Source organism: Chlamydomonas reinhardtii, chromosome 14, assembly GCF_000002595.2.
Source record: "Chlamydomonas reinhardtii strain CC-503 cw92 mt+ chromosome 14, whole genome shotgun sequence".
Lineage (NCBI taxonomy): Eukaryota > Viridiplantae > Chlorophyta > Chlorophyceae > Chlamydomonadales > Chlamydomonadaceae > Chlamydomonas > Chlamydomonas reinhardtii.
Window position 1 is genome coordinate 2771129 of NC_057017.1, and position 10042 is coordinate 2781170.

The 10042-nt window shown below is 64.1% G+C and overlaps 2 protein-coding genes across 2 annotated transcripts in view; one reads left to right on the top strand and one right to left on the bottom strand.

Moving 5' to 3' along the window:
• On the top strand, nucleotides 1–8813 carry CHLRE_14g627200v5 (uncharacterized protein). The gene is made up of 3 exons (XM_043070301.1): nucleotides 1–1233; nucleotides 1708–4659; nucleotides 5091–8813. The coding sequence occupies exons 1-3, from the start codon at nucleotides 631–633 to the stop codon at nucleotides 6846–6848; spliced, it is 5313 nt and encodes a 1770-aa protein (XP_042916974.1). The 5' UTR covers nucleotides 1–630; the 3' UTR covers nucleotides 6849–8813.
• A 231-nt stretch (nucleotides 8814–9044) lies between these two features.
• CHLRE_14g627251v5 (uncharacterized protein) overlaps nucleotides 9045–10042 on the bottom strand; it is a 7446-nt gene continuing 6448 nt past the window's right edge. Inside the window, exon 9 of the mRNA XM_043070302.1 lies at nucleotides 9045–9822. Coding sequence (XP_042916975.1) covers nucleotides 9667–9822 — 156 coding nt within the window. The 3' untranslated portion in view covers nucleotides 9045–9666. The remainder of the gene's footprint in view (nucleotides 9823–10042) is intronic.

The window sequence follows — 10042 nt, forward strand, 5'->3', positions numbered from 1 at the left end:
GATGAAAGGATGCGCAGACGGCACAGTGTCCCAACCCTTTGGCCTGATACCCAAAGTCACAAACGTCTGGAGCGCGTCATAGGAGGCCGACCGAGTTACATCGCGGTTGTGCGGTGTACAGGACGGGGGGGGGGGGGGGGAGGCGACGAGGCGTGCCCGAATGCTTGATATACATGCATTTTTGTAATAAGCGCAATGCGAATTTTACACTGATGTCGCGCTCTGGAGAATCGACCCCGCTTTTGGAGTCGTCGTGAACTGTGGACACTCGTTTCGCCTTACAGATGCGCGCCCATCCAAGCCACACGTATACTGCAGCAGTTCAAGGACAACTACGCACCCATAATCAGGATGCAAAAGCAGGGAACCCTTCTCGCTCGGGCCCTGGCCCGACCCTGAAGTAGCGCAAGGCTTGACTCGTCCCTAACAGTCATATTTATTTGGCACAATATTATGTGCTTACTACATGCACAGCCTGAGTGGTAGTGAGCACTCAACTTGCTTTATATGATAAGTAGGAGTTCGTATGTACGCGCACTACCCATGTGTCCAATGCGCTAGAAACCCATAACGATTAAAATCTGCGTGCTGGGCTAGCCGCCGCGAGCCCGGCGGCTTGCGGGGGGAGGAATGGCCCTGCTATGCGCAGTTTGTGGCAGGCCCGATGATGCCGTTGGGCCTGATAACATCAGCCTAGGCCAATTGAAGCAGTGCTGCTTCCTGACTGAGGACTGTGCCACGAAATGCCCAAAACATTTCCACCCAGCCTGCGCCGGGGTCAGCGCCGAGCACGGACTGGTGTTCTGCAATCAGCAGCGGAAGCAGGGCGGCATAAGCAAGAAGCACTCCAGCGAGGAGTTTCTTAAGCAGCTCAACGCCGACCCGGCCTGGGCCAACGTGAAGCAGTACATCTCCAGCGGCTACACGTTCCGGGGGCTGCGCTTCAAGCCCGAGCGCATCATATACGAGAAGCGCTTCGTGCGCACCCGCACCTCGGAAACCATCGTGGGCACCAAAGGCCAGCGCAACCTTGTGGCCACTATAAAAGACGGGGGGGAGGAGTGGTGCTTCCGCGGGGTGCTGGGCAACCTGGACAACCAGGGCGAGATCCTTGACGGCCGCAGGAATAACCGCGGCCGTCCCCGTGGCGCCAGCACCGCTGGCGGCGATCGAGAGCGCAGCGGTCACCGCGACTGCAAGCGGCAGCGGACGGACAACGCCGGACCCGGGCAGGTGGGTCTGGGGTGGTTGGTTGGTGGGAGGGGAGGGGAGGGCGTGGGCGGCGCACAGGGACGCCGTGGGCTGGATGCACGTTACACGGGTGTTGGTTGGTCGGGGACAGCGGGATGCAGACGAAACGACGTTGGGCTTCGTTCAGAATCATGTGACTTGCAAGGGTTGTAGGGCGGTCGTTCAGAAACCGCATACCATACTAGCTGCCGCCGCCGCGCACCAGCAGGTTGCCGTGCGTGCCGGCATACTGTCCATTATGACGCACAACTTGTAATTTCAGCACGGTGGGACGCCCATGCACGCATGCACATAGTAATGCAGGCGCTGCTGGCTGCCATATGCGTTGTGCTTGCACGTACATCTGGGCGCCCCCACCCGCCGGCCTTGCCAGCCATGTCAGCGCCACACCAAGCTTCTGCCTCTCTGTCCGCTCACCTTCCTTCCATGCCTATCTGTTCCTCCCGAAATCAACAGGAGCGAGGCAGCGACGATGACGGCAGCAGCGACGATGACGGCAGCAGCGACGATGACGGCAGCAGCGACGATGACGGCAGCAGCGACGATGACGACGGCAGTGACGCCGACAGCGATGACGAAGTCAGCGACGACGAGGCAGGCAGCGACGGCGGAGGCAGCAATGCCGGCGACAGCAGCAGCGACGACATCGATATCAATGGCATCGCAGTCGCTGATTACGATGATGCTTTCGATAACGGCGAGGGTTCAGGTGACGGCCACCAGCAGGCAGCGCAGTCCCCTCCTCAGGTGCCTGCTGACGAGTCGGACTCCGCCGACACCAAGACAGCAGCCGCTGCAGCGGCCGCGGCCGCTGCACTCGGGGCAGCCCAGAAGAAGCTGGGCGAGGTGCGCTCGCGGCTGCGGCTGGAGAGGGAGCGGCGCAAGGCCGCCGACACAATGGTGGGGCAGCTGGAGGAGGAGGTGGGGAAGCTGAAGAGCACCAACCAGTCCCGCAGCGTGCGCCTGAAGCGACAGGCAGCAGAGGTGCAGAGGCTGCAGGCAGAGCTGGAGGCCGAGCAGCTGGCTGCTAAGGCGGCGGTGGCTGCCGCGCGGCGGCAAGCGGAGCGGGATGCTGCCGCTGCCGCCACCCGGCACCGCCAAGAGCTGGAAGAGGCGGTGGCGGCGCAACGTCAGATCCGGCGCTTGGCAGAAACCCACGCGGCGGCAGCAGAGGGCCGGGCTAAGGTGGCAGAGCAGCAGCTTGCGGAGGCGCGTTCGTCGCTGGACAGCATCCGGCAGCAGCTAGAGCAGAAGGCGGCGACTGCGGTGGACCTGCGCAAGCAGGTGCAGGCGGGGTGGCGATGTATGGAAGATTTGAAGGCGCAGGTGTCTGAGGCGCGTGCAGCGCGGGCTGCAGCTGAGGCCGCGGCGGCAGATGCAGATGCCCAGGTCGGCGCAGTGCGTGACGAGCTGGAGCAGCTCGACAAGCGCCACAAGAAGGCGCGGGCAGCCGGCGCTGCCGCGGCTGCTGAGCATCAGGCGGCGCTGGAGGCGGCGCAGCAGCAGCTGGCCGACCTGCAGCAGCAGCTGGAGGGCGCTCGCGAGGAGGCGGCGGCTGCTTCGGCTGCTGCTGCCGAGGCATCTCAGGCGGCTGACGGGGCGGCTGCATCGGAGCTGGCGGAGGCTAAGCGGGCAGCTGAGGCAGCAGCAAAGGAGTCACGGATGTTGAAGCGGGAGCTTGCTGCGACACGCCGCGCTATGGAGGTAGACAAGGAAGCAGCTGCAACACAGGCCGAAGCGCTGCGCGCTCAGCTGGCTGGCCTGCAGCGGCAGCAGGGCAAAGCAGCCGCGGCCGCGGCCAAAGCATTGCAGGAGCGACAGGCCGAGGTAGAGGCAGTGCAGCAGCAGCTGGAGTCAGCGCGTGCGGAGGCGGCTGATGCTGCGACGGCGGCTGAGGCCGCTGCCGCGACCGCTGCCGGCGAGCTGGCAGCGGCCCGCAAATCTGCCAAGACTGAGGCGGCCAAGTTCAAGCAGGAGCTGGCGTGGTTACACGAGGCCTCTACCGCCGCTGCAGCGTCGGTCAAGGCTGCCCAGTCCCAGGCGGCAAAGAAGGAGGTGGAGGTAGATGCGCTGCGCGCTCAGCTGGCCGCCCTGCAAGCGGAGCTGCAGCAGCAGCAGGGCAAGGCAGCCGCGGCCGCGGCCAAAGCATTGGAGCAGCAGAAGGCGGAGCTGGAATCAGCACAGCAGCAGCTGGAGTCAGCGCGTGCGGAGGCGGCTGATGCTGCGACGGCAGCTAAGGCCGCTGCCGCGACCGCTGCTGGCGAGCTGGCAGCGGCCCGCAAATCTGCCAAGGCTGAGGCGGCAAAGAAGGAGGCGGAGGAAGATGCGCTGCGCGCTCAGCTGGCTGCCTTGCAAGCGGAGCTGCAGCAGCAGCAGGGCAAGGCGGCCGCGGCTGCGGCCAAAGCATTGGAGCAGCAGAAGGCGGAGCTGGAGTCAGCACAGCAGCAGCTGGAGTCAGCGCGTGCGGAGGCGGCTGCCGCTGCGACGGCGGCTAAGGCCGCTGCCGCGACCGCTGCTGGCGAGCTGGCAGCGGCCCGCAAATCTGCCAAGGCTGAGGCGGCAAAGAAGGAGGCGGAGGAAGATGCGCTGCGCGCTCAGCTGGCTGCCCTGCAAGAGGAGCTGCAGCAGCAGCAGGGCAAGGCGGCCGCGGCCGCGACCAAAGCGGCGGAGCTGGAGTCAGCACAGCAGCAGCTGGAGTCAGCGCGTGCGGAGGCGGCTGCCGCTGCGACGGCGGCTAAGGCCGCTGCCGCGACCGCTGCTGGCGAGCTGGCAGCGGCCCGCAAATCTGCCAAGGCTGAGGCGGCAAAGAAGGAGGCGGAGGAAGATGCGCTGCGCGCTCAGCTGGCTGCCTTGCAAGCGGAGCTGCAGCAGCAGCAGGGCAAGGCGGCCGCGGCTGCGGCCAAAGCATTGGAGCAGCAGAAGGCGGAGCTGGAGTCAGCACAGCAGCAGCTGGAGTCAGCGCGTGCGCAGGCGGCTGCCGCTGCGACGGCGGCCAAGGCCGCTGCCGCGACCACGGAGGAGGTGAAGCGGCAGCTGGCGGACGAACGTGCGGGTGCAGCTGCAGCCGAGCAGCAGCGCTCCGAGCTGGCAGCCGCCGCTGACGCCCTTACCGCGCAGGTGGCACAGCTGCAACGGGAGGCGCAGCAGCAGCAGGAGGAGGCTGCGGCGGCTGCAGCTGCAGCGGCCGCAGCGGCTGGGGAGGCCGAAGGGTTGCTTGCTGAGCTGCGGGTGCAACTGCAGGCTGCAGGGTCCGAGCACGCGGCTGCCCGTGTGCATGAGCTAGAGGCGCAGGTGCAGACCGGGAGGGCGCAGCTGCGTCGGGACAGGCAGGCTGCAGTCGCGCAGGTGCAGGAGTTGCAGCAGCGGCTGGACAGGGCGGAAGCGCGGCTGCAACAAGAACTGGCACAGGTGCGTTGGAAACACGGTTCGTCTCGCGATTGCATGGCGTTGGGTGTGCGTGTGGCGCAAGCGCCGGGCCGGGCGCCCGGGGCATGAGGGCAGCGCGTCTTCAGGACATACAGCTTCAAGAAAAAATAGGTGAACGGGTAACCGCGGTGCAGCCGTCTTGCTGCGGCGGTGGTCTGGGTGCGGCGCGATTGGTGCGACGCGCAGGCGGGCGCAGCGCGCGGGTTTGGAAATAGCACTTCACGCCCAGGCCTTCCAGCCTCCGGCGCCACAACGCCCTCAACTCCGTTGCCGACCTGCTATCTGTACCCCGCTATATCAAGCCTCACATTCAGCACTATCGCGCTAGTAGTTAATGCGTGTCCTGCTTGGTTGCTGCGCTGCACTCCTGTATTCTTGCCCACATGGCTTGATCCATCACCCGGCGCATACAGGCGCGGGAGGCGGCGGTGCAGCAGCAGGCAGCGGCTGCATCTGTCGCGGCGCAGCAGGAGGAGGCGGCAGCAGCTGCTAACGCGGCGCACCGGGAGTCTGAGACAGCAGCGGCGCACTCGGCGGAGGTCGCTCAGCTGCAGCAGCAGCTCGACGGCCTACGGGCTGAGCTTGCCGCCACGCAAATTCGAGAGGCGCAGCAGCAAGCAGCTGCAGATGCCACAGTGCAGCAGCTCGCCCAGGCGCGCGCTGCCGCCGCGGCGGCCCAAGCCGAGGTCGAGTCGCTGCGCGCGGACCTGGCATCGGCAAAACGCGCTACTGAGGCGGCGATCCGGATGGGGCAGGCTGGGGGCACAGAGCTCCGGCAAAAGATCCAGGCTACTGCCGCCGCCGGTCAGGAGCAGTGCGCACAGGTGGACGCCGTACGTGCTCAATTGGCTGCCAGTCAGGAGAGCGCTTCGGGAGCGATGGCAACCTCAGCGGCCGCTAGGGCTGCCGCTCAGGCGGCTAAGGAGTTGGCAGACGCGGCAACAGCTGCAACGGCTGCACACGCCGCGCGCGTGGCGGTGTTGGAGGAGCAGGCAGCAGCGCGCTCGGCGGAAGTTGCTTTACTGCAGCAGCAGCTCGACGGTGTGCGGACTGAGCTTGCCGCTGCGGCAGCGGCCACGACGAGGCAGGTACTGGAGGCGCAGTCTGGTGCGGCGGACCTTCGGCAGCAGCTGCAGGAGGCGCAGGCAACCATTGCGTCGCGCTCTGCGGCGATAGCACAGCTGCAGACGGCGCTGCAGCAAGCTCGGTCGGAGCTCACGTCCAATTCCACAATAATAAAGATCGTGCAGGCGCAAACCACCGAGCTTCATCGGCGGGTGGTGGCAGCGCAGGCCGAGGCACGGCGCACTGCGGGGGTGGAGCAGGAGCTGCGGCGACAGCTAGCAAGCCAGGCTCAGGAGGCCGCAGCAAGCCGCACCGAGCTCGAGCAGCGGCTTGCAGCAGAGAACGCGTCGGTGCGGGAGAACTGCGAGGCAGAGCTGAGGGCTGTTTTTCACGCCGTGGCGGCTGCGGATAGGAATGCGGCCACGGCGAGCGAGCAACTGTTGCAGTCGACAAGGGCTCGGGTGGCGGAGCTTGAGGCCGAGGTGCGGCAGCTGCAGTCGCAGCTGCAGTCCAACGCCCTCAAGCTGATGCGGACGCTGTGCCCCCAGCTGCAGGCAGCGGGGCTCATGCAGCCGGCCGCAGGGGCGGAGCTGGAAGCAGCCGCGGGGGCCGCGGCGTTGCCAGCAGCCGCGCCGCCTGTGATCGGCCTGCTAGAGGGCCCCCCCGGCCTGCCAGTCACTGCTGCTCCTGCCGGCGCCGGCGCAGCCGGGGCACCGCTGGCGGTGCAGCTGGCGGCGGTGGCGCCGCCGCTGCAGAGTCACCACCATGCTGGCGGCACACACCAGTGCCGGAGCTGGGGGATGCCGGAGCAGGCTGCTGTGGTGCAAGCTGCCGCAGCTGCGGCGGCGACGGCGGCCAGGGGCGTGCCCGCAGCGGGGCAGCATGAGCTGGAGGAGCAGGTGAGGCGCGCAACTCAAAGGCTCCATGCGCAACTCATGGCCCATGGCGGCGGCCTGCAGCAACAGCAACAACAGCAGCTGCTGCAACAACAGCCGCAGCAGCAACAACAACAGCAGCAACAGCAGGCATGGCGAGCTCTGCTGGGGCGCCAGCAGCAGCAGCAGCAGCAGCAGCAGCACCTTCGGCAACCCTGGCACCTGCAGTAGCGGCGGCTGCAGCAGTAACAGTGGCTGCAGCAAGCGGCGGCTGCAGCAGCGGCTGCAGCAGCAGCAGCAGCATCCCAACCAGTTGTGACCCCCGCTGAGTGTATGTCAGCAGGCAGTGGCAGTGCCCTACACCTGCGCCACCCAACGCAGCAGGCTGCTGCTGAGTGTGTGGCCTCCGTACCTGTCAGCAGGCACGTGTCCATGATGTGCCGGTCCGGGTCAAGCAGCACGACCTGACAACGTTAACAGAGCTGAGGGAAAAGCAAACGGCAGCGGCATCATATTCATAGCATGTGGATGTAGCAAGCAGCTACTGGAGCTACTAGGACTGCAGTGTAACTCGAACCTGGCCTGCAGGGGATTATTGCCTGTATCGATATGCCTGATTGAGTGCAGCAGCAACATCGTGCCGGCATTATTTGAGGAGGGGTGTGAGAAGCAGGAATTGTTGCAAAAATGTCGAGGGTCCCGAAACTCCCATGCAGATGGTGCGTGCCCCCGGACTCAAAGGAGTTAGTGGGGCCACATGGACTCGAACCCATGTAAATGCTCATGCTCATGCTCATGTAGTGGTGCTAGCTTCGGGAGCGAGCTTTGAGTTGGATTTGGACTAGATGTTGTGTCGGAAGGTCCAGAACAAATAGCGGCTGACAGAATTTTACCGGTAGATTAGATGTGTGTCCTTGTGATATGGCGGGGCGCGCGCACTCACATGCTCATAGCACAACAGGGCATCGGCACAGGACATTTGTCTGGGGCTTCTTTGACGCAGCGAGTCAGGCAGTGCGCCACAGATAAGCGCTCGGATTCCAGTTGAGCAAAGCGCACTGATGATATGCCAGTCGCGGTACGGGGTGTGGTGCCGTACAGCAACTGGACGATGGCGCTCATTATTCGTTTGTTGTATTCATGGTAAACAAACTGACCGTTAGGGAAGCGCGAGACTGGAACTAAGGGAGCGCGTCAGGGGCGAGGGGCAAGCCGCGAGGCTTGCCGGCTGGTGCACTTGGACTGAGTAAAGCGCGAGACTGGAGCGACACTGGTACACTTGGACTCAGTAAAGCGCGAGACTGGAGCGACACTGGTACACTTGGACTCAGTAAAGCGCGAGTTACGGTACCCATGGCCGTACAGGCAGCTTTGGATATCCCCTCTCTTGTGATTGAGCAGGGCTCGTATCTTGATCTTTCTGAAAGAGCACGGCCCCCAATCCGACCCACTGAAAGACACCGGGCGCTTGTGCTTACCCTACCCAGCTGTACTTGGCTGGTACCTGCCCAATGCATGCCGCTTGTGACGGAGGGGAGGGAGATATTACCGCTTTGAGTCATTAAAGGATGCTGTTGTCTGTGACGTGCATACAGCGCCATCTGCCGGCGGCTATACCTACGGTACCCATGCACAAGCGGCGGCCGCGGGACCTCGCCCTCCCTACCTACGGGACCTCGCCAACCTGCCTTGCACCCTGTCCCATCACACACCCATGCACAAGCGGCGGCCGCGGTGGGCGTGAGCGAGCCTGGTGCGGTCATCTGTGATGGGACAGGGTGAAGGCAGGTTGGTGAATTTCCTTAAGGTGCAGCTGGTGGGGGAAGGGCTGTTGGCAGCAGCGGACTCAGGCAGAGAGTGCAGCAGGCGTGCGATGGGACAGTGTGAAGGCTAGTTGGTGAAATCCCGCAGAGTGCAGGGTGATTCCGGGATGAGGTGTGTGGGCAGTCGTAGGTCGGCGGCCAGGGCGGGGAAGATTCCCAGACCCCAGCAGATGGCAAGCAGTTTGCAACGGCAGGTTGCTGCGGCAGTGGTGTGCTGGCCTGTGTTATTAAGGCCCTGGCGAAGTATGGGCGGCCACGTCAGGTTGCCAACGTCCCCAGCCCACGTTTGGCCGGGTAGGGGCACGAACCGTAGGGTAGTTTTGGGTAGAAGGTGCGGTTACATCGGCCCTCTAAAATGTAACGAAGCAAAGCTTGAGATGGTCGCACCCCTGCCTGCATCTCGCCCTTATGGAATGTCACGCATGTGTGTGTGTGTGCGCGCATACATGTGGATGCAGCACGGGTACCATACGTGCCCTTTGTTGTGCCCGGGCAGGGGGAGCAACGTGGGGCGGGCCCTTGGGCGGGACTTAAGGACTTTGCTTGGGTAGGACCAGCGACTAGCGACCCGGATGGATGCCGTACCGTACACAGACCGTGTTTTCCTAGACTGAATTCTGGCAGCTCGCAGCGGTCGTAAAAGCAATAACATTGGGCCACTGTTGCGGAGGCGCCTAGACGACGAATGTGAAGCCACGCATCCTGTCAGAGAACTGAATGAACACCATCAACACACCCATGTCCACGCCTCTCGCCCCACATGCTATAGGCGCCAACGGCCCGACTTCACAGTTCACACCTGCACCCTTCCGTCATCTTTTGATTTCGTGCAAACCTACACGCATGCAAAATCGAGGCCGCAGAACATGCGGGCTTGATGACACGCGGTCCACAAACATTGCAGCTGCCACCACGCACACCACACACCGCAACATCACAACACCACAACATCCCGCCCTCCTGTTCCCCACCGTGCCACCGCCCTCACCCCGCTGCTCCCATACGCACCCCAGCGCACCACACACACCTGCACTGCCACTCGCACACACCCCAACAGCTGCTCACACCGTCACTCCCACTGCACACCTACTCCCCGCTCATCGTCTCCGCTCAACCCAGGCCTCCCCGCCCCCGCCCCCCTAACCCCCCAACCAACTATTCCCAAGCTCCCAACCCCCCAACCCAAACCTTACAAACCTTACAAACCCCACAAACCTCCACATCCTTCAGCGCGCCATGCAAATGCCTGTGAAGCCAATCTTGCCCGCCTCCAGGTCCTCTACCGCCTGCTTGAGTCCGAACACGCCCACGCTCAGGCACCCGGCCCCCATCACACCCGCCAGCGCCAGAACCACCAGGGACGGCCGCCCGCTGCGCCGCACCTGTGTGCATGGAAGGGGGGAAGGAGGCAGGGCACGCGTGTTTACAAAAGTTGTTGGGGGGCGTGGGTTTGGGGTTGGGATTGGGTGGGAATCATCAAATCCGGTTTCTGTTTATACTGTTGTTGGGACCGGTGCCCCATCGATGCCGCCTGCATCCCCCTCTTGCCTCCTCCTGTGCGAGTAGTATGGCTTCTCCCTCCCCTCCCCTCCCCTCCCCTCC